We start from the raw sequence: 27,884 nt of genomic DNA, 5'->3' as shown, positions 1-27,884 counted from the left end.
CCTATTTCCACCCCATCCCTTTTTGTAAATTCCTCTATCTGACGGCACTTCCAGGCAGCTGAAACACCTTAGCTGGCCTCGAGGGACGTCCCCTTCGAGAGTTTCACTTGGCAGTACCTTCCTTTCCTCCCTGGTCCCACTCAGACCTCCGACAGCTGTGCCAGGTGGGGTGACTCAAACCCAGGTCCCCTGTGCTGCGGACCGAGCCACAGGTCTGGCCCACGAGAAGTTGTTTTGGTTTTTTTTTAATATCCATACTCACGCACGGCTATAAATCCTCCCATCAATTTGCAGTGACTTTTACAAACCGTTTAACAACCCACAGCCTTGTCTTGCATTTTGTTACCTGAAGCCATCAGAAGAATTTATAGCCTTGTTGCAAACACTTAGGGGCACTTAATGCCGTCTACAGTATAACAGACAGCTGCGTCTATGGACAGGAAAGCTATAACTTAAAAAAAACAAAAACAGAACGCATTACCGGTGATGCCCTTGCTGGACTGGATGATGGAATTTTTCCAGAACTTTGCACCCATGGAATGATAGTTAAACTGCAACCAGCTGGGTACTGGATCACATCCTACTGTCTGCAGGACATTGGTATCTTATTACCATCAATAACTGGACAATTAGAACTATGATCAGTAGGTAAATCATCAAAATATTTAAAAGAGAGGATGCTGCCAAAAGATTTCAAAGTACAGGATACCTGGATAAGGACCCCTCACTTTTAATCATTAGTCCAGGTCTCCCTGGCTGTGGCTGTCTGAGTATCAATAATACCACTGGTATAAAATCCACACGGGTCACGTGGTTGTGATAAACTCCAATTTTGTAAGGTTGGTTGGTGTGAGGGGATCCTATCCTCTCAGAATGGATTTAAGAGGTGGAGGGCTAAGCTATCCCAACACCGGAGTTGGTTTTAAAGTGGTGGGGGGAGCAAGCAGACCCCCAGCACCACAAGGAGCCCCCTTGTTACTGAGAGAGGCAGAGCTTTAGAGCGCCCGGCACTGGCTGGGCCCCAGTGTGCCACTGGTCCTGCATTCAGCATCTGGCCCCCTCCCCCACTCAGCTTCGGACTGGGCTGGCTCGATGGATCAGGGGCAGTGGCCACCTGGAAGATTTGGGGCTCCATTCCCCAGTCACACTTCTGTCCCTCGGCCGGCTCACAAGGCAAAGACTGCAAGCCGCCACTCAACGGCGACCCCTACTGGGCAGACTCATGCATGCCGAGTGCAGCCTGCAGCTGCTGGACCAGGACGGTTGTTACAATGACTTAAGTTAGACAGATTGGGGAAAGGGAGGGGAACACCCCCCCCCCCCCCCGGTGTAACCAGGAACGAAGGCCGACGGCAGCGCAATATCCGCAGATTCTGACTGAGCTGAAATCTGCAAGGAGCAAGACGGGGGAATCAGCTCCAGCAGTGCCTGGGGACGGCAAGCAGCAAAATCCCTCCCCGATGTTGTAGGAAGAGATATCCTAAGCGAGAGGCGTATTCGAGTCACACACACGGGAACATGCAGCGATGTTTGCAAATGCAAAATATAATACAGGCATGGATCACTTTCAGGGCCCTTCATTTTCAGATTAAACAGAATTAAAACAAAAAATCATAGGGTTTAAACAACCTAGAAAGCAGTTTTTTACTGATTTTCACCCTAATTTTTTAATGCTCAACAGAGACCTTTGTTTTGCTTTCGCAGAATTTATGACCGGTCCGGACGATCCATCCACCCGCACCCTCCCAGTATGATTGAGCCCCAGTTCTCCTTTCCCACCCCCCTCCCCGGCCAGAACAGGCTGAGTGGCGCTTCACGTTTCCGTCTGGCACAGCAAACTCCGATACAGACCCAGAAAAATGAGTCCAGCTTTGCAGTGGTTTTCTTCCATTTTTAATCGCCACTGTAAACACCGGCGAATAAAACTGAAAAGGAGGGGCCCAGATCCTTTGCCAGAATCACATCCGCACTGCAGACTGACAGGGCTCGACTCCTGGGGGAATGGCCACCTTCTCTGCAGACTTAAGAGGCAGAACCGAAGGTAGGAGGGGGAGCTGGAGCAGACAACAACCCCTCTGCTCCCTAATTCAGTTCCTCTCCTCCTTTGTAGGACAAAGAACAGACACAAAAAGGGGTCTGAAATGGATCAAGTCTGAAACGTAAGGAGCAGCAGTGCCAGTCTTCAAGGCTGCAACTCTACGGCTCACAAGTTTCAGACTTCTGCTAACTCAACCCCTTTTGTGTCCGATACCCTGGGCTTAATTTCTGGTGAAACAACCCTGACTGGAGCCCTGGGGCTCTCCCACAGAAACGGAGCAGAGCTGGCGGTGTCGATCAGTTCCAACTCTCCTGCAGAAACGGAGCGGAGCAGAGATGATTTCTGGCCACCCGGGGCCCAGAGGAAATGGGAGCAGCGCTAAGCGTCTTAGAGCTGCTGACCCCGAGACAGGATAAGCCACACAGCCTTGATTTTGGTGCAATCTCCAGGCATAGACGGAAAGGCCCTGAGGAATAATGGCCAAGGCTGAAGAGACGTGAGGCGAATGGAAGGGAGGGAAAATAAGAGAGGTGATTGGAGGAGGCAAGAGAGTGAGTGAAAAGACTGCAGGGGCTGTGGGTTGTGTGTGTGAGAGAATAAAACGAGTTGTGAGGTGCGGCTGAGTGATGGGATCGGGAGGACTACGAGGAGTGAGATAAGAGTGAAAAAGGCAGCCTGTCAGAGAGGAGGTTGGAGGACGTGGGGAAAGAGTAAATGAAGAGAGGGGGAGTGAAAGAAGAGAGTGGGGAGGAAGTAAGGGAGCGCGTTTGAATTCCTGTCTGAGAAGGCGGAGGAGAGCGGGTGGTGCATGCCAGACTGCCCTCAACCACCAAGGCGGAGGAGAGCCAACTGAGCTTGGCTTGAAGAGGAGGCCTACGCCTTACTGGCCAAGGAGGGCTAAGAGGAGAGCTGATGGAGAGGATAATTTTCCAGGGAGGGGTGGGATTTGTGACCATCAGGGTGGGAGGGGCTCGAGGACCACCAGGGACTGAGGGTGCGACAAGTTTGGGAAAGGCAGAATATCAAATGCTCATAAATGATAAAACAGGGGCTCTAGGAGCACTGGGAGGAGATGAAGGGATCATGGAGATGGGGCTGGGGCTGGGAGTGATCTTGGAGAAGCAGAGAGGAGGGCAGAGAGAAAAGGTCCCATTCTGACTATTCTTCTCCTTATCTCAGTGACCCTCCTTCTGCATCCCCCAGCAATGTCCAGTTCCCAGTTATCCTTCTCCCACTTAACTTTGATAGGGAAGGAATGGCCGGGGGTCGAGCACTGATGGAGGCTGGGGATGAAGGGATTCCTAGGATGAGCTTTCGCTTATCTGCGTGTAGGAGAGCATTCACACCCAGCCCTGGCCCAGCCCTCTCACGCAGCAACACCCGGTCCGCTGTCGCCATTCTGCCTCCCCCCCACCCCATCCCCACCGCTCCACGGTTCCACTTCCTTCTACAAATTTAAGCCCCGTTTGGGGAGAGAGGACAGCCCAGGTCAGGAAAGCCAAGCGGGGCGGCGGCACCTGGCTTGGCGCTACCACACAGGAGGCCCAGAAACCGAGTGTCCCGGCCCGGTGAGGGACGTCCTCCTACCTTCCGTGCACGTCTTCATATCCGGCCCCAGCTCCATGTGGTCTGGGCAGGCACAGGTGTACTTCGGGGAATGGACGGAGATCTGGGGTGCAGGCAGACACAGGTACTCGCATCCTCCATTTGGCTGGGAGCCAAGGTTACAGGCATCGGGGGCTGTTCAATACAATAAAAGTTTAGCTGAACAGGTTTCTCCGTCAGTTGATAAAATCAAATCCTGCACTGCTCTGGCACTCAGGCCTAAATTTAAGATGGGTCGCGCTTTGCCTTTTTTTTTTGCCCCACCTGAAAAACTGCAAGCGCTCCGAGGGCACAAACAATCTTTGAAATTTTCTAGCAAATGAAAACTTGTGGAGAAACAAAAATAATGCCTCCCAGAAATCACCAAGGAACAATGGTGTGAGAACGTCTGGAAATCTAAGGAACAATGGTATGACAACATTCTGGAAATCTAAGGAACAATGGTGTGAGAACATTCTAGAAATCTAAGGAACAATGGGATGACAACATTCTGGAAATCTAAGGAACAATGGTGTGAGAACATTCTGGAAATCTAAGGAACAATGGTGTAAGAACATTCTGGAAATCTAAGGAACAATGGAGTGAGAACATTCTGGAAATCTAAGGAACAATGGTGTGAGAACATTCTGGAAATCTAAGGAACAATGGTGTGACAACATTCTGGAAATCTAAGGAACAATGGAGTGAGAACATTCTGGAAATCTAAGGAACAATGGGATGACAACATTCTGGAAATCTAAGGAACAATGGTGTGAGAACATTCTAGAAATCTAAGGAACAATGGGATGACAACATTCTGGAAATCTAAGGAACAATGGTGTGAGAACATTCTGGAAATCTAAGGAACAATGGAGTGAGAACATTCTGGAAATCTAAGGAACAATGGTGTGAGAACATTCTGGAAATCTAAGGAATAATAGTGTGAGAACATTCTGGAAATCTAAGGAACAATGGGATGACAACATTCTGGAAATCTAAGGAATAATAGTGTGAGAACATTCTGGAAATCTAAGGAACAATGGAGTGAGAACATTCTGGAAATCTAAGGAATAATAGTGTGAGAACATTCTGGAAATCTAAGGAACAATGGGATGACAACATTCTGGAAATCTAAGGAATAATAGTGTGAGAACATTCTGGAAATCTAAGGAACAATGGAGTGAGAACATTCTGGAAATCTAAGGAATAATAGTGTGAGAACATTCTGGAAATCTAAGGAACAATGGGATGACAACATTCTGGAAATCTAAGGAATAATAGTGTGAGAACATTCTGGAAATCTAAGGAACAATGGTGTGAGAACATTCTAGAAATCTAAGGAACAATGGGATGACAACATTCTGGAAATCTAAGGAATAATAGTGTGAGAACATTCTGGAAATCTAAGGAACAATGGTGTGAGAACATTCTGGAAATCTCTCTCAAGCCTTTTCACTTCTGAAGTAAGGAAACGGCGCATGCTTTGGCTCATGGTCAGGGCCCAAGCTACCTGAGCTAGAGTTTAGGGTCTCGGATTATTGCGCGGGGCCTCTAAATACAAACAATAACTACATTTCAGGTTTTACATTTTTTTGGGGGTAATGCCGTGAGGCCTCTTTAACTGGACACAGCTCAGGGCCTGCACGCGTCTTAATCCGGTCCAACCCCATGGCGATCGTTGGCAAATTTTAAAAGACACAAACACCTGTTCAGGACTTTTGCCCAGTCCTTAAACCATTTGCCAGCATGAAATGTCTCCAGATATTTGGAGGGCAACCCAAAGGAAACCTCTGTAATCCCCCCCCCCCCCCCGGAAAAAAACCCCCAAACTATACCTAATGGGACCAATTCTTCTTCTGGTGGAAGGACGGGGGACGAGCTTTTTTTCTGCTCTTCCCACCTCCCACTCCTCCTGCAAGTGAAGCTTCCTCCTAGAATGGTATTCAGTGACCTTCAGGAGTGAGTGAGTAGTGAGTGAGTGAGTGAATGTGTGAGTGAGTGTGTGTCTCAGCTCCCCCGCCCAAAGGGGACCAAAATGCAGCGATGTTATCTCTTATCAAGAGGCTCGCACCAGCTCAGCTGCACTCAGCGACACACGCTCGTTATCATAATGAGCCCCCAGAAGCACCAGAAACGAGGTCAACCGCAGTGGCATAACGAGGAAAAGCACCCAATGTAGGCGCTGCCGGGACCTTCCTCGGCAAATGTCCTCAGCATAAACGCACCCAAGTACAGGAGAATGCGCAGCCTGAAAACGTGCAACCCCACATCGAGCTGAAATTGCTAACATTACATACTGATTTCACACTACACACAACCCCCCCCTTCCCCGAGGGGCACTTCCTCTGCCAGCGCGAGGGGCAGCCAGGAGTTTGGTAACAGGAAGCCAGAGACTTGCCTTTAGGCTGCTTCAGCTCGTGAAAGATCACGATGTCGTGGGGGTTATTCAGATTCTCAGCCAGGACGGAGATCTCCAGGCCACTCAGCCGGTTCGCACTAAAAATAGCCTCGTTTTCTAGGTCAGTCCAGAACACCTTGTCCTGCAGAGAACACAGACACAGGCACATCACTTCATCTGAGGACACCATGCAACCATGGCCTGCACGGCGGATCGTACCGGGCTATTCTGCTCCTAAATTCTGACATAAAAATAGCAGCTTCGAGGCTGATACTGAAAGGCTTTGTGCAGGTAACTTTCTGAGTCACCCGTACAAAATCTGTGAAAAGTTACGCGTATAACTTTACCACACTAACTTGTCGGCTCTCTAAATATTGACCTGCAGAGTTTTAGTCACAGCTCAGGCTGCCACGATTCACTACAGTTCATCCAGATGAAACCAGCTTTATTCTGAAAAGAAGTACAAGCTACACAACATGTTGAATATGTCAAGTGGAAGGGTTTTTTTTTTATATGAGGTCTTAGATTCTGAATTTTGTAATCAGAAATTTTTAGTGAAGAATTTGCAACATTCTTATTTACCCTGATTTCCAAAAAATTGTTCCCCAGATTTTATAGTAAGAATAAAATCTGGGGAACAATTTTTTGGAAATCAGGGTCAGTAATACATTCTTACTATGAAGAATATTAATGGAAAGAACGCACTGGGTCGTGAGAGGTGGGGAGGGGGAGTTGTACGGATGCAGAAGAATTGATGTCATTAGTGGTTTCAGCTGTACGTATTTTGTGCAGGCTGGATATCGCTGTGTTGCTAAACGCGGGATTCACCTGCTGTTGGGAGTCGTGGCCCCCTTGGATCGAGGTGGAGTTGGTGCAACCTGCAGAGAGGAGCCCCGCAGGTCCCCACCGTTGGCAGGCAGATATGGACGAGAGAGAGGCCCAACTGGAGCTTCACCTTTAGCGGCCCTTGTTCCTCTCGGATTGGGCCTTTGGGTGCCGGGGCCAGTAAGTCTTAGGTGACAGCCTCTGCTGATGGCAGGGAGATCCTTTGAGGTTGCTGGGCCGGAGTTAATGTAGTACCGGCAGAACCCGGAATCAGGATGGGTTCGGTGGCAGGCGACGTTCAGGAATGTCCACAAGGCAGGCTGAGGGCAATACCGGGTATCCATCTGAAGGGAAAGGCAGGACGGATAGGCAGAGAGCAAGACAAGCGGGCAGACAGGGAGACGAAGAAGAACTGAAGACAAGGAACACTAGAACTGAAGACAAAAGACAGGGAACTGGAACTGCAGACGAAGAACGCTGAGCAACTCGCACTACTAAGCAGTAGGAAGGCCTGTTGACGAGGCACTGGTGCGGTGTCTGCAGAGGCCACAGAGAATGATGTCATCAAGAGGCGCCTCCAGGTCTTTTACGCCGAGGGGGCCTTTAAAGCAGATGACATCGGCGCATATGCGCATTAGGAAGAGTGGGGCCTGGCGACCCCGGCAGCGTCCTGCTCGTCGAGGTGGGGCATCCTGTTACGCCGGGTGAGCAGGGCAATCTGGCGGCAATGGGGAACGGCAGGAGAGTCCCGGCCTGGGGAGTAAGTGCGGCGGGTTTACGGGAGGAGCTCACGGAATGCCAAACGTAAGACCCCGCAGCCGGCCCCTGTGCTCCCCTGGCCCGAATCACCCCCGCAGAGGCCAGAGGATAAGAACGTAGCCACCAGGCCACGTACCTGGCTAGAACAGCTGTCATGGGTCCCTTTTGGAGTGCTTTCTGGACTCGGGGGTGCTGAAGACAGCCTGCAGGGACCCCTGTCGCTGATGGGGGAGGGTCCAGGGGCTTAATCCCCTGACCCCTTGCAAACAACAATTCCAGCTGGGCAGGTCAGGGTACAGAGGAAAGTCAGCACACGCTCCATGGATCTTCAGTGCAGCTCCCTTGCCTGGAGACTTTCACAATGAGGCAACAGCAAAGAGGCACCTTAAAGCTCCATTTTCTCTTTTGAGACTGTGCAAAAGGGCCATGAGAGGTGGTCTGCTGAAAATACGGACAGGGTCTAACGGGGCCCTGCCAGCTTCATTTTATGGGACTTCTGTAGGATCTGATGCCTTTCGTGAAAGGGCTTTTATTTGATTTTTTTGCGCAAGAAAACCATTTTCTCACCTCCCCTATATTTTATAGCGCAGAGCCCCTACAATTTCTCCATCCCACGGGGTGCAGAAGGTGAAGCCGATCATTAGAGAATGATAAAACCACATCGTAGCAGCCCTGGGGCTTCCTGACAATGAAGGGACGAGGATTTCTCAAGGCCTGCTGTTCCCTGCAGCTTCCTTTTCACCACCGGGCTGAGCAGGTCCCGGTACTCAGTGTAAGACTCTGCTGACCCTCTGCTCTCTGTACTTATTATTTTTTTTACACGGCTCTTTCGCAGTTTCGATACAGCCAGACTCATCTCTCTCTCCCAGGTATTTTTCAATAGCAGATCCACTGTTTAATGGTTTATGAGTGGCCTGTGAGTAAAGTAAGACAAAAAGATGTGCTCTTTATCCACTTCGTGAGCTTTTGCTTTTTGTTTTCTCGTGGGGTGTCTACATGCCAATTAGCTTTTAACGCATCCCGTGACTCCACAGGTTTCTACCATGCGAGCAAAGTACAACGCGCTACAATTTAATTCCACTCCTCGCATGGCTTTAAGTGCATCGGCCCCTCGATAAGGTGCAGTCATAGGTTGTGCTGTGAATTTTGCGTTTCAGAGAGCCACCGTTTCCACATTGCTGGCTAAAAAGCCCGTGAAAAATGGCGGGAGGGAAAGAGAAGTGAATGAGGAAATCTGTCAGGCTGAGAGGCTTTTATTGTTTGAGGGTTGGTTGGTTGTGATGGTGGCAGCAACGAGTGTGAATAAAGTGGTGGTGGTGGTGCTGGGCGGTGGTCGATATCGTGGGGTCTGTGTTGCTTGTGAGGCCAGCAAGTTTTATCTAATGGAAGAAGGAAGGACGCAGAGGGAGAGGTGAGCAAGTCTTGTGTAGGCCAGAGGTTATGCACCGATCCCTGAGCTATTTTATACCGGGTTTTATGCAACCAAATGGGCTTTGAAAATCAGCCCCATAAAATACTATCATATCCCATTAATGAAAGGAAGTTATTGGTTTGATTCCCCTCCTTTACCTCTGCCCATACCATTCCCCATCGGACAACAATCGATCGCCTCTCTCTGCTCCTCCCACTTCCTTCAATTCTGCCTACACCAGTAGTTGCCAAACCTGTGCTGGGGGATCCTCTGCCAGTTGGGGTTTTCAGGATATTCACAATGAATATACATGAGATAGATTTGCATATAATGGAGGCAGTGCATGCAAATCTCTCTTATGCATATTCATGAAAACATGACTGGCAGGGGATTGATCCCCCAGCACAGTGGGAACCACTGGTGCGGGCAGAGCTGCTGGAGTGTAGAGGGCAAGGCGATCGGGTATTGTCCAGTGGGGCTGGGGTCTAGGTTTTAAAACCAGTTCTTTCCCCGTGTTAGCTATAACACAACAAGCCCACGTGCAATGTTTCCCGGACCTGTCCTGTTCCCCCCCTCCCCACGGCCAGCTGAGATTCTCAGCGCCATGCACAGCGCCATACGTGAGCTGAATTTGTATACCTTGGAGCCCAGTAAATGCAGAGGCATCTCAGGCATGCTCGCTGTGGATAACCACGTTCAGTGTCAGGAATGCACTGCCTGAAGCTTCTCGGGTGTCTTGGTTAGGCTGGAACCTCTTGGGAAGAGGGGGCCATCTCCTGTGCAGGGCCGACACGAGGAGTGGGCGAGATGGGTGACCACTCTGGGTAGTGGAGGGGCAAGGTCAGTCTGCGAGCCCAAAAGGAGGGGGGGGGGGGGGGGCGGGAGGCACCAAAGCAGCCCCTGCCTGGGGGTGCCATTTTGTCCAGTGACCACGCCCCTCCTAGGCCCGCCCTCTCCGAGGCCTAACATTTCTATAGCATCACTAAAGGATAGGAAAAGACTGGACGGGCCACTTGCTCTTTATCGACCATCATCTGCTACGTTACTATGGTTACCAAAACACGGCCTCGCTTTCTGGCATTATTACAAAAGGAGTCCCTGGTTGGCCGCAACAAAGGTAGGGCCCTACTGAGAGAACGAACTGGTGAACAGATGGGCACAGCTGTTTGGCTTCGGAAACAGGATTCTGTGTGAGCTGCTCCTGCAGCCCTGCCTGACAGTATTCCTCTTACCCCTCTCAGTGGGGACTCTCTGCTAGAGAGGAGCAGATTCAGAGTCGAGAGGAAGCTCCATTCTGCGGGGACTCTTTCAGGGGTAAAAAAACAAAAAACCTGCGCTTTCTGAGAACTGCCCTCCCTACGTGCGGGCAAAGTTGCACGTGGAACGCCACCACAGAGGTAACTTTACCCCTCCCCCCCCCCCCGTGAGAAGAGGTTTTGTGGGAGGGGAGAGGGGCCTGCACTTATGTCCATAGTTTTACATTTTAAAAAAGCGTGCATTGTATTTTGCCCTCAGAACCACCACCCACGAAAAATCAGCGGGCGTAAACGCGTCCGGGTAATTTTCCCAAAGTGAAAGCAGGCGCAGGACTCTGACGTTGAAAAGCGGTGCCTAATTCTGTGGGGCAATCTCAGAATCACCCCCTGAAAAGGGAGGCTGGGGATTTTTGCACCAAAGTCCACAGGTTACTGATTGCCCGCGGATTCTGCTCCATGTTTTCAAAGCGGCCATAAATGTGTGTGCACTCGAGCTTTCGCTCCCAAATCCACCGTGGGCACAACGTTTCCGCCGATATCGGCGCCCGTGTTCCCCGTGAGTCCTTTTTATCATGGCCGGTAATGCGTGTGGACTTGAAAATTCAGTCACAGCCCGCCTAGTCGCCTCTCCTGACCAAAAAACACGCCTCTGGGGCTGCCCTCCTCTCAGCGTGGCTACAATTATACCTGCAGTTTCGGCTGCATTAAGGGCTCGATGCCAGGGAGTAGAAAAATAACGGGGTAGATTTTCAAAACTTACACGCCCGCGTCCATGTGCACGTGCTACCTGGCGCGCTCTCGTGGACGCAACATTTTATAACATGTGCACGCATGTTATAAAATTTCGGGTCCGCGCACGTAAGGGTTTTTTTTATAATTTTGCACAAACGCACGGCGATGCATCGGAGCCTTCCCAACCCCCTAACCTCCCTTCCCCTTCCCCTATCCTGCCCTCCCCCTAACCCTATCCTAAACTACCCCAATTTTTTTTTTTGCTTTACCTTTTGCTCCTGCCAAGGAGCAGGGGCAAGTTGCGTGCGCCGGCACGCGATCCCCCGGCACGACGACAAATGACCGCTCTGCTTGGCGCCTCTAGCCCCGCCCACCGCCCACTTTTAAAGCCCCGGTGCTTACACGCGCCCCAGGGTTTACACGCGTGGCCGGGACCGTTTGAAAATGGGCCCGGCGCGCATAAGGCCTGGGATTTACGGGCGCCAGAGTTTTAAAATCTACCCCAATATATGCGCTGTATTTCAGTGAACTTTCTCCTTCGGCGAGTGCCTCAAGAAAAATGTGAATTCCCGATGCAGTAAGCTAAAAGTATGCAAAGAATCAAACCTTTAACCCCTCACACAAACTGGTAATGTGAAACATTGCTTCGAAAAGTATGCAAGCGCGTCGGGAGTTTAAAAACGCGTGCACAAAAGTCATATTTAATGGACCCAAATCATGGCTTATGCCTATAAAGTATGGTTTCTGCACACACACACCATGCTCTGCGTGCATTGATGGTTAATGCGCATAAACCATGTTCCAGAGGCATGAACGTAGTCTGTGCCCATTGTTTGCACATAGAAGTTATGCTCCTAAAGGTTGTGCAAACAAAACATGAGTTAAGAGCATAAAATGTGTGCTGACAGATTGGGCACCCAACCCCTCCCCCCAGAGGAATCCTGTTGTATGCACATAAATCCTGAATACAGCATCTTACGTGCGCAATTTCTCTTACCAGCAGGATCGTGTGTGCAAATCGCATATGGGCAGATGAAAAAGGACAAAGGAAGCTACCACTGTCAGGCACATGAGGTGTTCTGACATACTTTGCTGTAAAGAATATCTACAAAAATAACAAAACTTCCCAACCCCTGTCGGGCTGGACACATCTGGATGGAACCAAACTTTAAACCCAAGAAAAACCTCTATAAATAAATAAAAGAACATTTATTCAGATTTTTTTAAAAAATCTCTCACAGCGCAGTTTCTATCAGGCTCTAGGACAAAAGAAATTAATGAACCAGATTTCTTAGAAGGAATTTCCAAAGGTTTCAGTTTCTTGTGCAAGATCCACATTTTGGTGTGACACCACATCAGATTTCAGCTTCAATGCACAGGTGCAGGCTCTTACACTACCCACGTGCCTGCAAGAGCTGCACGGATTTTTCCCTATCATGGATTCCAAGCATGAGAAAATATTAAAAAGCAATAAGGATTCTTATGTTCTTTTTAGCTCTCATTTAATACCAGCAGCAAAGATGCTTGCAACGCATTTACCTCAAACACTGCCAGCCCGACAGGATGACTCAGGTCATCTGCAGAGGAGATGAGAATTTTTCTGTTGCTGCCGTTGAAGTCGATGCTGGAGAGCCAGTGCAGCTTGGAGTCTACCCAATAAAGTCGCTGATTCAATATATCTGCAAAGAAATCCAACCCATCACTTGCTCAGCCCTCTCTGAAACAGCCAGATCAGTTGTACCTTTTCAGTATCAGAAGGTGGTGAAGATGAGAGACATTTGTTTGATCCCTGCGGTGCAACTTTTCACTTTCAAACCTGGCGCACATTCTGCGAGGGAGGGTGGGGTGGGGGGTGGTCAGCAAAGATCAGCCTTCTAACGAAGCCAAATAATGGGGCCGACGCGATAACCCGCAGTCGGTCGCGGGATAAATAGGCAACAGGGGGTGGATTAGCTGCATGCAAAAAAGATAAACGTGCGGCCGTTTTCATTACTGGCAGACGGGCAGGTTATGAAAACCGAGGTCGAGTTTACCGGCTGCGGCGGGTCGCGTCAGCAAGGAGCTGACTAAGGTCATGCGGCCTCCTAATTTACATATCGCATGGCGGTCCCCCCTCCCCTTGCAGGCGCCATGCGTGTCGTTAGGAAAGCGGGCGCTGAAAAGTCAGCGCCCGCTTTCCGTGAACATTATTGCATTGACCCCCAATGTCAGTCCTCTCTTATTAGGATCTAAACAGCTCGCACATCGTTTACCAAATGAATGCTTCAGGCTGAAGAGTGACAAGGTAGACACAATCAACAGGAAAACTACTTGACTTGCATAATCGGGTTTTAGCTGAAATAATCTTAGTTTCGTTTTCCAGGCTTCATGCTAAATAGCCAGATGTTACAGCTTGGGGGGGAGGGGGGGGCAAGCTACTTGCGTAGTATTTAACAAACCACTGGACACTATTTTTGTTATCCTCCAGATCACCTAGGACAGGCTGACCTTGACCTACTTTTAATTTCCCATCCGTTGTGCGTGCAGGACATGGAGTTGCCGTCCATTTATTCGTAAGTTGGTCATCCATGGAGAAAAAGCCAAGACAGGCTCAATCTCTCCCTGATGGCTTGAAGCCATTGGTATCTCTATACTCAATGCATGAGATCTTTGCTGAATGGTTCCACGGCACCCCTGTACTTTTTTTTAAGCATAAACAATTAATACATAAGCAATTAGTACTTGGTTGGTTCGCCAAGTGACCAGAATTCATGTTACTGCAATAACAGGTTTGTGCTCCTGCGGTCCCCCTATCATCCCCAACACCTTTATTTTAATCAGTTACTCTCCAGTACTAAAAACTCATGAGCTTGATATTCTAGACAGATAACTGAAACGTTATATGTTTAAATGGCTACCTGGCTAAATTGAAAGCCACATGCAGCTAAATCCTTGCCACGTAATGACTTAAGCGGTTAGAATTTACCCACATATGTCAGGGGTGTTCTGGGGGTGGGCGGTAGGCGTTTCCAGGCAGAGCAGAGTTAGTCGCCTAAGTTAATATCAGAGCTAGATACTTAATCAATGTGGCTAATTCTGGCTGGGCTTTAGGTTTGTCAAAGTTAGTCATTTAATCGGCTAAATTTAAGATAGCTGCATATAATCAGAGGTGCAACCTCATCATTGAATATTCCCTGTACAGCAGCTGAAAATGAACCTTTATGTTTATAACTAGGCTATGAAAGGGAAGATCACCTACCTTCCCCCTGTCTCTGCCCCCCAACCCCTCCAACACCCCCCCACCACACACACAAGCACACACACACACACACACACACACACACACACAAACACAGCTGCTTGGAGACTGCAAATCTGTTTTTGTCAATTTGCCCATTACTAACTAGGCTTGACCAATATGGTGCATACTTCGGTACGTACAGGGAAGGTGCATATTTCGAGGCTGGCAGCCTGCCTTATATGTACTATTTAATATTTGTTTGACACTCAAGGTGCTGTTTGATAAGTCCAGGTTCTTTGCAGGGCTGAAGACTGATGTCCTAACTCGGGCGAGCCTTACCCACAGTGATTCCATTGGGCCATTCGATATTGTCTGACACCAACACTTGTCGATCTATACCATTCAGGCCCGATTTTTCGATTTTGGCTCGATCTCCCCAGTCCGACCAGAACAGGAAGCTAACCGAAGTAAATGAAAAGTGCCAAGGTCACTGATCTACAACATAGGTGCACATAAAACCCTAACACACTCATTACTCGGATACTAGTAAGCGGGGAATTCCCTCCCCAAAATCACCACCAATTTGTTTTCTGAAAAAAAAAAAAATCTAATTTAGATATAGCCCTGCCACAAACCACTCCATGCACAGCAGCAGTCTGAGGTTCAGAGCCCGTTCTGGTTTGCACGGAGAGAACTGAAAAGTTGGATTGTGCTTCTCTGCTGCACATGCACTGTTTCTCAAGATGGGCGCAGATTTGGACTGCAAGAATTGTGATGCAAGAAGACAGAACCCAGTCTCCTTTTTGGAACACAATCTTTAAAAAAAAACCAAAAAAAAAAACCCCAAAAAACAGGATTAAAAAAATATTTCTCTTAACTTTATTTTTAAAAAATCTGACAGACTGAAAAACAGTATAAATTCAAGAAAAATCAGAAAAAGGACAGGAACATCGATCCTCATAAGCAGCCCACATCTTGGGGAGAGAGAGAGAGAAAAAAGGAAACAGAATCCAACTTTCAAAAATCACCATCTAAACACCATGGGCCTTGGTAGCTGGGCGGCTCAACCCTTCTAATTGTGCTGGATCGATTCATACGTCATGAGCACCCCGATATATTTCATTACACATTTACATGGAAATCGTAAAGAAAAAGGAGGCCCCTAGCTCTAAAAACCCTTGGTTTTTTGCTGAAGAAAAATTCTTCTCTTTCACCACATCCGGGAAAATGGATATGGTTTGACCCCTTGAAAGAAACTTTTTTCAGGGCAAAAAAAAAAAAAAAAAGTCTCAAGGTCCATTATTTAACGCTCTCTTTAGCAAAGGTGAGCAGCAGGGCCGATCTCTCCACCGCCTCAAGGAAAGCAGAGAGATGAGCAGCCCTGGAAGATACATTCCTCTTAATAGGCACATAATACATTCTCGTAAACTCAGGAATCATTTCTTTAGAGATCTTCAGGACTTCCAGGTAAAATTTTATCGGCATTTCGTTAGGAGATATCAGGGGATAAGTAGCAAAATTTAGAAATCCAAGATTATAACCCCCCTAAGGAAATGAGGCGCCCTTTCCTGCTTCTGATGGGCACGCTGAAAATCTTTTACAAAGGAAACCTCTCGTTCCTGCAAAGTAACCCATCCTCCTGCCAGTTCCTGAAGCTTCCCAGATCGATCCAAGAAAGTCTGAGAGTGATTATTGACAGAAACAGAAAGATCCCTGCACAAGCACCAAATAGAGAATCAAAAACGGTCCAAATTGGCAACTGCAGTCCATAAAGTGTCTGAGGTGATAACGGGTTTTTCCTTTTTTTTAACCCTGTTTGGGTGTCGTTAAAATTCCATCACAATCTCAATCCAAAAGCAAAAACTACTGACCATTTGAGAAATTTCCCCCAGCAAACCCCCTCATACTTTGTTTTCCTGCTTTCTCTGGCTTTCACAATGCAATGAAAGTAGCAATAGTAAAATTATTCCTTTGCCTCTGTACCGTCTGTCGCACGTTTCCCCAGGGGATAACCCAGCATGGCTCTTTGCCTCGTGTTTCAGCTGGATTCACATTTACCAACGAGTTTCAAGTTTTCACTGGTCTTATTCTGCGCGGAGATTGGGAGCCGACGTATTTTCTTGCTTTCATGCAATTAAGCCTGCGTTTCCTTGTGGCGTTCTCTGTGCGCCCGAACTACCTTTAACATCTTTGTTATTCATACAGTGCCATCAGTGTACACAGCGCTTCCCTCAAGCTCGTTCACATGATTAGAAAGGAGCTTGCAAGCCAAGTCACTGATGCAAGGTCAACCGGGTCCATAGGTCTACGCTGAACTGTCAGCCACAATCAATCACCTTGAGATGCGTGCTGCACGCTTCTACTACTGCTTATCAGCTCTATGATAAACCGCATGATAATTCAGCGAGGCTCCCATTAGAAACAAACAATTAACATCTTCCCCATAGCGTTTTATCTCCATGACATCACCCTCAGCGTAACTCTGAAATCTCACTTAGCACTGAAGGAGCGAGGCTGAGGCTTTCATTCCTGCATCCCTTTTCCCTCTCCGTGGTTGCGGCAGACGGTTCGTGACAGCTGACGCGCTTCCGTCGCAGATTCCCAATAATCAGCAGATGACCCCCCCCCCCTCGCTAGGGAACTGACAGGCGGGAGCGCTCGGTTCTACTCACCCCCGTGTCGGGTCCAGGGCGATGGCTCTGGGCTCTCCGAGGTCGCTGTCGAAAAGCGTTCTCCTTTTGCAGCCGTCGGTGGTTGCCACGGAGATGGTTTTGTTCCCCGTGTCCGTCCAGTAGATGTTCCTGTGGACCCAGTCCATCGCCAGGCCCTCGGGGGAATGGAGCTGGCTGTCTATGACGATGGCGCGCTCTGCGGTGTCACTGGCCTTGTCTATGTGGGCACTGAAAACACAATAATCACCATGGGGGGGGGGGGGATCTATGGCAGGCAAATCTGAGGGAGCGCCGCCTGCAAAGCGACAGCCTCTTAACACCTCCCTGAAGCAGATCACGAGAGAGAGAGAGAAGCCCGGGTGTAACCTGCTCGCTTCAGGTCCCATCCACAGAAAAGCAGATGGATTACAGCAGCGGGGTTCGCACGGATACGTAAATACCTCTACAGTTGTACGATTAGGCGGGGAAGAAGGGAGAAGGCAGGGAACATCACTGATTTCTGCAGGAAAACCCATCACAGACCCACTTCGAAAGATGAAAGAGCGGCAAGCATGAAATGTCATTGAGAGCCTTTTTTTTTGGATTAATTCTGCACAAGACTCAGCAGGTCCCTGCCTTCCCCTGGTGCACGCAGTCTGTCGCCGGTTTACTTATTCACCAGACACGCCAGACAGGGGCTGAGGAGGAAACCCGCCTGGGAACGGCGTCTCATCCAAAATGTTGCAGTAATAAATCTTGCTCTATCATTTTTATTATGAGGGCTTCATAAATGTTCCTTCTCTTTAAAGGAGACCACCTCCTCACATTTGTGTTATGAATATGACCGTATGTAAGTAGGGTTTTTCGAAACCACATCTATTTAAAAAAATAAATAAATAAAATCAGTCCTCTTTTAACCTGATTTTTTTTTTTTTTTTTTTACATTTATAGATCATGCTCCTTGAATAAAGAGATGCAAACGTACTGTGACGATGGGACCTTGTGCTTCCACTGCATGCATGCAGTTCCTGCAGCCACCCATTGACGCAACTGCATTACTGCAGCGACGTCAGAACCCAAGGGCTGGGTCTTAAAACCGATACCGGTTCCATAACCACAGCCTCCTGGGATACAGCCTACAATGTCCTATCGTTTCATTTTAAGACATAGGACCCGATGGGCTAAAAGGCTTCTCCCAGATAGGGCCAAGGGGTGCTCAGCATTGTTTCCACAAAATGGAAGACAGCCCTTCAATGCAAGGGACCCTTAGCGTCCACGGCGATAGAATGCCGATCACCTCTGGCCCTAAGCTCGGGTGTGCGCCGCTCATTAACCTTAAAAGTTCACTTATCAAGCTCTAATCAAACCCAGCAGCAGGCCCACAGCCTCTTGCTATACCTGTAAATGGTCTTGTAGAACAAGTCGCACCAGTATATCTTGTTTGTTGTCACCTCCACGTCCAGCGCCACCACGTTCTTCATCATGGGGATGATCCGGGAGTAATCTCTCTTCACCAGGTCTATCTTGCGTACCTCATGACGATTGGTGAAGATCAGATAGGGGCTCTTGCCTGTCACAGAACAGGATGGCAGATGCAGTGAGACTGGGAGATGACAGGGCCCTCATCACAACAGTTCTTCCTTTTTTTGTGTTGGATGGCAACTGTCACATTTTCGCTTTCATTGCAGCCTCCCCCTGTCATGATTTCACCTGCTGTGCAGCCTCCCCTCAACCAGGGGTCCTCAGCAAGCCCCACACCCAACTACGCAAGTCACCACTTCAATGATCACGTGATGCCTCTGCCTACTTAACCCAGCCTGTCCAGTCCCTCGGTGCCTCTTCATTGAGTCACCTCAGCTCCTTGACCTGGCCACCTTATTCTTCATATTCTATCTTGCCTTGCGGACTACCTGGGTCTCTCTTGGCCTCTTGCCTTGCCCTGTGGCCTATCTTGGCTCCCTGTCCTACTTCGTAGCCATCTAGGCTTCCTTGCCTTGCTCTGTGGCTTCCTGGGCCTCACTCTTCTGTCTTGTGGCTGCCGGGCCTACTAGAGTTACCTTGCCCGGTATTGTGCCCTGGTGCGCTTTCTTGTTCCCTGTTGCCTGTCCAGCCCTGTCCAGTCCAGTCCCGTGTATATTTTCCCAGGTCGTGCCCTTGCCTTTGGTCCTGGCCTTGCCTCTGCGCCAGCCCAGTCTGTACCTGGTTCCAGTTTCCAGCCGGTACCTGCACTCAGCTCCCGCCTGCCAGCCTGTGACAGAAACCTTCTCCTCCTCCAAGACCCTGTCTTTATTATGGGCCCTCCATAACATTACAAGGTAATTTAAAACTATTAGCCAATTAGCTTGTTCTGGCTCCTAAAATGCTCCCCTCCCTCGAGCCCTCTGTTTTTGAGATGGCGGCAGGTGCAGCTCTGCATTTTGATGTAATGTTGCTGCGACTGTAGAATTCCAATAAATACAGACGCAGGGAGAGATTTTAATAAGTGGTTTCTATTGGTTTTTTTTTTTTTTTTTTGGGGGGGTGAGGACACATTTTTGCTTCGCTTTTGCATCACTGAAAAACCTCTTGCATATTTATCAATGAAACTATCCCGAAATTCTCGAGTGAGATAATGTCAGAGGCCACATCCCAAGCGAACGCTTTGCACTGCAGCTAAAACTGTTTCGATTCGGTCATCCCCTAAGAACCCATCGTGACAAGCATTTGAAGTAAAAGCTGCACAGAGGGAGCTGAACGCTCAGAATCTGCATGGAAGGTGGAGACCCATCAGCCACACTGCAAGGCTCGCTCTCTCTCAAATGCACAGCAAGCTGCTCTGCTCAGGACAGGAGTCTGGCTCCTTGCCGTGCAGAAACCAGACTTAAGCACCACGCAATGATTCTCCGTGCGCTCGCGGGCTCATTCCACAAGCTCCTAGATTTCTCATTCCTTGATGCAGATTTCAAACCATTCCTGTTGCCAGTGAGCTGGAAGAAGTGATGAGAATTACAGATAAAGAGTAACAAGTCCTCGGGGTCGGATGGAATACGCCCCAGAATTATAAGAGACACTCTTCCGCTAAGTAGCAATTTATCTCTGAAAACAGTTGCTGTACCAGAAGACTGGAGGGTGCCCGATGTGACTCCAGGTTTTAAGGACTCCAGGGGGGGGGGGAACACCAGGAAGTTATAGACCTGTAAGCCTGACCTCAATGCTGGGTAAGATGGTGGAGACAATTATCAAGAGCAAAACTGTTAAACACACATAGAAGGAAATGGTAAAATTAGGAATAACCAGCGTGGATTTCGGGAAGGCAAGTCACGTCTCACAAATCTTTTAGGGACCAATTTTCAAAGTGCTTAGGTTCGTAGCGTCGGGAGTCAGGCTCCTGAACAGGCCCGTTTGAATATTTACTAGGTCTGAGGGCCTAAATATAGGGCTTCTAGTTTCACTAAACTGAGGGCAGCGTTAGGAGCTCAGCACTGACTTTTAGAAGGAGGCACCTAATTTTAGATCCAATATCTAGGCAAATGAATATCGGGCCTAAATTTAGGATGCTAAGTTTTAGAGTCATAAATTTAGGTGACTTTTCAGCTGAAAACACAGGCCCCTAACTTTGGCTGGAAATAGGGGCCTAACGAAGGAGCCCAGTTCTTATTTTTTTTCTTTGAATATCGGCCTCTTGGAATTGTTTGAAATTGTGACTAGGCACATGGACGCCAATGACGCGGTCAACATTGGGTATTTGGACTTTAAAAAGGTATTTGACAAAGTGGCACACACGAGAGATTACTCTGGAAACTGAGAGGCTTTGGGTTGGAGCCAATATACATTCATGGATCAGGAACTGGTTCTAGAGAAGGAGGCAGTGAGTAGGAGGGGGGGGAATACACACAGCGCCCCAAGAGTTAGTACTAGGCCTGCTACTATTGAATTTGTTTACAAATGATCTAGAAGATGGAATAACGAGAGTGGTTGCAAAATTTGCAGAAGATACCAGGCTATGTAGGATGAACATCTAGAAGGACTGGGGATCTGGGCATTCAAATGGCAAATGGAATTTAATATGGACAAGTGCAAAGTGATGCATGTTGGCAGAAAAGAAATCCAGCTGCCAGCACGCGCCGGTGTGGTCCACACTGGAAAGCTGCTATCAAGAGAGGGATCGTGGAATTCCAGAGGACCACACGCTGAAATCATTGGCACAGTGAGCAGCAGCAGCCAAAATAGCCAACCACATGTCAGGAATAATTGGCAAAGTTGTCGATGACAAATGTGGAGATGTAGTCATGCAGCTCAGCAGAAGTCTGGTGCAAGCACACCTAGAGTACTGCGTTCAGTTCTGCTCTCCCCATCTCAAAAAGGAGCAACCAAAATGCTGAGAGGACTGGGGCATCTCATACAAAAAGAGGAGGAAGAAACAGCTTTGGGGACAGGAAGTGCAGCACTTTCGCTGTCCCCTTCCCTGGCTGCTGCCTCTGCTTCAGTTCGAGGACTGGGTGCTTCTCCTGCTTCCCCCACACTATGCTTTCTCCCAGGATGGCAGAAGGCTGGGAGATATCGCAGGTGAAATGAGGGAGGGGAGGGGCGTGCAGATCATTGCTGCTGGCACTGATTCACCAAGAGCAAAATATTGGCTCTCCCTGCAGCGGCGGCAGGCAACTGTCTCCTGCAGTGGGGCTTCTCTCTGCCACAGCAGTAGTGAACTGGCTGTGCATCCCCGGATGAGAACCACTGGCCTACAACTCACATTCAGGCCAAGTGCTGCAATGAACTCCTGTGGGCAAGAGCACAGGATGTACCTGAGTGAAATCCTGCTCCGTGGCTGGTCACCATAAGGGAATACGACAGCCAGCACCGTAGGAGGCTGCTGCTGCCGCCGCAATACACCAAGCCCATGCAAGCAGGGGCCACACCACCCACGCTCGGGCCCACATGTGAACTCTAACTCTTGTTGGGTTTCCATCCCAGCTCCGGAGGCTTAGGTGAAATGAGATGATGGCTTCAGTCCAGTTCTACCTGCCGAATCTGCAGCTCCTGTCATATTTCCATGAATCTGTGAATTCTCCTGCAAAGTCTGCACCTACTTGTGATATACGAGAGAGAGAGAGAAGCAGTCTGGAATGAGCTCAGTGCACCTTACCTATGGCTTTGCAGTTCTTGGACAGGGTGTCCATCTCATAGCCCGCATGGCACTCGCACTTGTAATCCCCCTTGTAATTAATGCAGATCTGGCTGCATGCATCCGGATTCTCACATTCATCTATGTCTGAAAGGAGAGTTTGAAATCCATCAAGAAGTGAAATTAAAAAAAAAAAATAAAAAAAGGCCCGAGACAGGGCGATGGCGGCGCATCTCCGCACAGTGAAGCGCCGTTTGCATGTAAATTACCTCCGCAGGTCTTTTTGTCCAGAAGCTCGTATCCGGGAGGGCATTCGCATTCATAGCCGATCTTCAGGTCCCTGCATATGTGCGAGCAGCCACCATTGTTCACGGAGCACTCGTTGACGCCTAAGAGAAGGAGGCAGACCTCTTCAGAACAGAAGGAAGTTTGTTTTAGGAAGGAGCACATGGAGGAGGAGGAGGAGGAAGAAAGCCAGGCCAGAGCGGCGGCCAGATTGCACGGGACGGGGGGGGGGGGGGGGGGGGGGGTGAGAGCACAGTTTGCATCAGTGTTTGTGGGCTTGTCCCAGATTTCAGTCTTTCTGGAGAAATAATTCATGCTGGGTATTATCGACCGGGAAGAAATGTTCCTCTCAGCCAGGTTTTGCTGGTTAAATCATCCAGGTGAATATATTTTGTTAGTAAATCTCAAATCATGGAAGGCAAAAGCCTAATTGCAAAAAAGCGTTATGTTTATTTTTATTGTTTATGTTTCTATGTAAACCAACCACTTGGCATGGTTTTTCTGTTATAAGCAGCCTATCAAATCTTTTAGTAAATAAATTAGCTGTATGCAAACTCCTTGATCTCATGATCTGGCTGTCATAAAATCATCTAAGGCATATGCTGTTGTTTTGTAATATTTGGAGGCGTTATGTGATGACTCTGCTGGAAGAATATCAGAAATTGATGACCAAAGAGTTGCCCTGCACATAAGGCAGGGCAGGAGCTGAAGGGACAGCGAGAGGAGTAGGAGCCAGAGAGGCAGCACAGAACCCGGAAGGAGGTGAGGAGTTGGAGGGTGGGACGCTACCACAGCCTATGCTTCCCATGTCTGCTGGCCCTGACGTGTTCTGCGTCATAGGGGGTGCGGTGACGAGGGCCTCTTTGCTGGCTGGGAGTGCAGGGGGGGGGGACGGGACGGTGCTGGCCCCTTCCGCACCGTGGCAGGGGGGGGGGGGGGTGGTGGTGAGAGCTGGGACTGTTGGCCCTGGCTGTGAGCGATGATTCCACTCGAGGGGAGGTAAAAGCGGGCTGGAGGCAGCTCCGTGGCAGGTGAGCTGCGTGTGCTGCGTTGCAGGCAGTGTGGGGAGAAGGTCCTTAGAGCCAGGGGTGGGCAGAACTTGGTCAGCAACAGTGGGGTGTCTGGTGAGGAAGGGAGAGGGAGAGCTGCACGGAGGATGCAGCATATTGCATGTGGTGGGGGAGGGGGATAGGTCAGTGGCTGGCGCTTATTTAAGAGTGAGGGAGTTGTGGAGGGAGTGGTCTGTGGACAGAGGTGAGGGCACTATGAAGTGGTGGAAGGGGCTGGAGAGGTGGGACACCCTGCAGTGAGTGTCGGGTGGAGGGCTTAAGACATTTTGCGGAGGTGGTAGGTATTCAAAAGAGGCTTGGGGGGGTGGGTGCAGAACCTGATTCCACTGTGTGGCTGAAGAGGGGAAGGCAGGGGTGGAGAGGGATCGGAAAGGCTGAGGAGGGGAAACGTGCCTCTGCTCAATGCTTCTAGTAGGCACTGTACAACTTATTTATTTAATTGTATTTATGGCTTTCCTGATTAAAAATCGCTCAAAGCATTTACGCTTTAGAAACATAACATAAAATAATCAATAGCACAATGCACAGAACTGAAGCAGCTTATCTAATCTGCACGCCACTTCTTGGTTAAACAGCTTATTAGATATCACAGCTTAACAGTTGCGGACATTAACCATGTTTTCAGCTCTTTTCTAAACTGTTTCTTTTTCCTCCCGAAAAATCCAAAGGGAGACCATGCCACGGACTTGGAAAGGCTCCTAAAAAGGGTCTGATTCAGCCGTCGTGCGGGAAGGAAGGATTCAGCCCATGGTAACTGTAATAAAGATCTTCCCACTGACCTTAGGCTCTAACCGAGTGAATGCCATTTCAATTTTGTCCCCAGCTTGTTAAGATATTGTGAAACCTTTGTATTATGTGGATTACATTTAAAATAAAATGCAGAGAAAAACGAATTCAACTCGATCTTTCAGAAGAGCGATGCTTGGGTTCAGGTGGAGACACTGCAGACCAACTCAGACAGCATGAAACTACGGCTGGAGGAAGGATCTCTCCTGGCCAGAAACAGCATCATTCCCTTTGCTCCAGTAACAGCTCGACTCTGAAATGCAAGCTAGCGAAGAAACAACTGCCGGCGACTCGTTCCTTGGACAGCACTGTGCAAGAACACAGCCAAGCTGCTAACTAGAATGAGGAAAAACAAGCCCCCCCCCCCTCTCATCCCAAAATAACTAATGGCAAGGAGGACTTTTTCAAAACCAGCATCTTGTAGCAGAAGGGAACGCAGTGCCCAGAACCGGCACAGCCTCCACCACAAAGCAGGCAGCTCGACCTGGGAGCGGATGATTCTGAGCAAGAAACCCTGCCAGACGGGTGCTAGTTACAGCTTCTGCCCTCTGTTACACGCACACTGCCTTCTTGATACTCCTCCCCCCAAGCCAACCGCAGCACTAAAGGTTGGGCCTATGATCCCAGTCCCAAAGGAAAAACATATAAGGCTTCTGCAGGCCGAGCACTTAATAAACAAGCAGCAGGGCTAACATTCTGTCATTTCTAGAACCAAAGCATTTCTTAGAGCAAAATTCCCAACTTTGCTTCCGCCCGTGCCCCCCCAAAGCACTCCCAAATTTAGAAACTGAAATGGTCTAATGCCCACCCAATGACCTAGCTCCACGCCAAGTTTGGTTGAGCTAGGCCCAGCCGTTCAAAAGCTTTAAGGTGGATAGACACACAAGAAAGACAGAAACCGCAGAGCACACGGACATCAGTACCATCTGATAAGCTTCTCTTCAACTGAAGCGGGGCCAAAACCAAAGCAAAACAATTATGTAATGCCTGGAAGCAGTTAGTCAAGCTGCAATTCTCTCTACAGTGCCCTGAAAGGTGCCTTGAAGTAGGACAGCCATGGGCCAGGCTATCCTAAGCTCTCTTCCCATTAAGGAACAGCAGGGAGCCACCTGTCTAATTCTGAGCTGCAAATCCGCTTAAAGATAAAAACGATCTTGTACATTCAAAGAGAAACAGCGCCTCTTCCTAACCTGCCTGCACATGGTAGTGCTGCCAGACCAACAGAGAGGTCAGAACTGTTCTCTAGGAGCCAGGCAAAAGTGAGTGTGAGTGAGTGTGAGTGAGTGTGAGTGAGTGAGAGTATGTGTGTGAGTGAGAGTGAGTGAGTGTATGTGTGTGTGTATGTGTGTGTATGTGTATGAGTGAGAGAGTGTGTGTGTGTGTGTGAGTGAGAGAGTGTGTGTGTGTGTGTGAGTGAGAGAGTGTGTGTGGCCCCCACCCTCCCCAAAAGCTCTACTGGCTTCCCCAGCTGGGCAAGCACAATCCCCCAGCACAGATTATCCTCTGGGACAGGGGGTACCGTCCTGAGTGCCCTCTGACTCTGTCCTCCACCTCTGCGGGACTCCCTGAACGAGTGCAACCGATCTTCTCTTAATGGTTTGACAACGCGGGAGTGCAGCGATGGGAAAACCTTTTAATCTTAAAAGTGAATAGCACCAAGTGCTTCCTTGAAAAGCAGCTCTTGGGACTGGTCTGACTGCTAACAAATCATCGTTCACTGCTAATCGTATATCTATCTATCTATTTATCTATCTATCTATCTATCTCAGGGTGCTGGCTCTCTCAGTACTGCATCCTGCAGCCAGGCTCGCCATTTCATACAGGCAAGGTCACGTCCATGCTGCCCTCGTCCCTTCTCCTTGCAGGTCCTTACTGTTGACCCCCATGCACGACCCCCAGGAAGGTACCAGAGCCCCGCTCTTCCTGGACTGATTCAGTCCTTGCTCTCTCTGCCGGGACTGCCAGCCACTGTCCGGCACTTTGCAGGATGTTGCTTTTAGTGACCACAGGGACTTGCTCAGAGACCCCAACCCATCCCCGCCAAGCGGTAATGAAACGGCAATGCAGACCCAGCAATGTTTGAAGAAACCTTCAGTTGCCCCAAGCCTCTTGTTTGTCTTATGAGACTGTAAGCCCTACTGAGCAGGGACTGTCTTTTCTGTGTGTTTGTACAGTGCTGCATATTTCGTGTAATGCTATAGAAATGTTAAGTAGTAATGGTAGCACCGGACATGCCATGTTTGGGTAGCTCATCTTGTTTTAACAACTATAGGCCAGGGAAAGAGCGAAAATAATATTGTAGTAGAATGTAAAAAAATAAAATATAAATCCAGCTCTTCTCCCCTTGATCTGGGTGCAGCAGCCAGGAAGCAGCAAATTAATGCTGGTCTCCAAACCCAACAGTCATAAAACAGCTTGCGACTGTTTCTCGTGAACACGTCGTCGACTCAATGGGGAGGGAAGCCTTCAGCAGAAGCATGGGCTTCATTTATTATTATTATTATTATTATTATTTTTATTTATTTATCTATCTATCTATCTATCTATCTATCTAAACGATACAAACAAGCAGTTCTAAACGTATCCTAGGAAGGAGACCGTACCGCACTCTTTCAGAGGTTCATCTGACCAGTCTCTGCAGTCTCGCTGGGAATCGCACACTTTGCTGCTCTCCACGCACTCTCCGCTCTTGCACCGAAATCTGCTGGGGCCTTCGCACTTGGACTCGGCTGCAATAGGGGAGAGAAGAGAGGAGAACCCACCAATCATTTAAAATGAGAGGAAGGACCGCGGGGGGGCAGGATGGGTGGTGGACTGGACCAGGAAACCGGCTCCCTACTTACCGATGACGCAGCCGGCTTCGTCGCTGTTGTCCGCGCAGTCGTGAACCTTGTCGCACTGCTTGCTTCCGTGGACGCAGGAGCCGTCCCCGCACTGGAATTCGTCAGGCCGGCAGGTCACGAGAGCTGCAAAAAGCAAACGGCACAAAGGAAGTGTGAAACCAGGTTAAGTCGCGGAGTGTGCCGGAAATCTCCACGGCGCGAGCGCCCACCTCCTGTAAATCAGATCGACACGCCGAGCATTTGCTAGCACGCCGGCGGCGAGCACGATGAACATACCTGAAACAAAACACCAGAGCAAACGAATTTAGGGTCTCAGAAACAGCAGGTGCATCATCTCCTGAACGGGTCATTTTTCTTGACCGCACTTGGGAAATTTGTGCTTGGAGGTTTCCCTGGATTGCTGCCGCTCTCCCTCTCCTCCCCGGCTGAGGATATACAGGGCTATATATATCTCGACCCTTCCCAGCAGCGCTTTGCTCCGGACGCCCAGCACTCCTGGCACCAAGCTTGAGCCTTTCCTCTCGTGCAGATGAGCCCAGGGGACTGCTGGGCTTCAGCGGCAGAGGACCAAGCAGCACTGTTTGCTTCCAAAGCTCATGCACGGCTCCTCTGGACCTGTGCTGATGCCGCCCCTGGTTTTCCTTTTGTGTTTGCATCCCTGTCAACGCCCCACCCAGCACCGCGCAGGGTAAATCTGCACACAGGGATACGGGGGCCGATGAACAGAAGCCAGGCGGGCGCAAACAGGCAAGGCAGACCCCTGCCCCCAAGAGCTTACCATTTAAATAGGAAGAAAGGGAGATTTTAAAGAAATGTAAGGGTGAGGCCACTTGTGAGGGGAGAGATGCACGTCAGACAGAAGGGATGGCAGATTCCTGGGGACTCCCAGGACGCCTTGCTGAAAATACCCTTTTTTTGTGCTGAA

The 27,884-nt window shown here is 49.2% G+C and overlaps 1 protein-coding gene and 1 long non-coding RNA gene across 3 annotated transcripts in view; one reads left to right on the top strand and one right to left on the bottom strand.

Moving 5' to 3' along the window:
• The window catches only part of LRP8 (LDL receptor related protein 8), a 320,100-nt gene that overhangs the window by 12,483 nt on the left and 279,733 nt on the right, over positions 1–27,884 (bottom strand). For both annotated transcript variants that reach the window (XM_029618330.1, XM_029618331.1), the window contains exons 6-15: positions 26,960–27,082; positions 26,720–26,845; positions 22,245–22,364; positions 21,997–22,122; positions 18,273–18,444; positions 16,896–17,123; positions 14,563–14,681; positions 12,543–12,682; positions 6,021–6,162; positions 3,626–3,778 (exon numbers count right to left, since the gene is read on the bottom strand). In XM_029618330.1, the coding sequence (XP_029474190.1) occupies positions 3,626–3,778; positions 6,021–6,162; positions 12,543–12,682; positions 14,563–14,681; positions 16,896–17,123; positions 18,273–18,444; positions 21,997–22,122; positions 22,245–22,364; positions 26,720–26,845; positions 26,960–27,082 (1,449 nt within the window). The remainder of the gene's footprint in view (positions 1–3,625; positions 3,779–6,020; positions 6,163–12,542; positions 12,683–14,562; positions 14,682–16,895; positions 17,124–18,272; positions 18,445–21,996; positions 22,123–22,244; positions 22,365–26,719; positions 26,846–26,959; positions 27,083–27,884) is intronic.
• LOC115100109 lies at positions 22,504–25,406 on the top strand. The gene is made up of 3 exons (XR_003858965.1): positions 22,504–22,640; positions 22,886–23,022; positions 23,999–25,406. It is a non-coding gene; the product is annotated as an uncharacterized LOC115100109 (long non-coding RNA).

Source organism: Rhinatrema bivittatum, chromosome 10 (genome assembly GCF_901001135.1).
Source record: "Rhinatrema bivittatum chromosome 10, aRhiBiv1.1, whole genome shotgun sequence".
NCBI classification, from domain to species: Eukaryota; Metazoa; Chordata; class Amphibia; order Gymnophiona; family Rhinatrematidae; genus Rhinatrema; species Rhinatrema bivittatum.
This window is presented reverse-complemented; position numbering and strand designations above follow the sequence as displayed.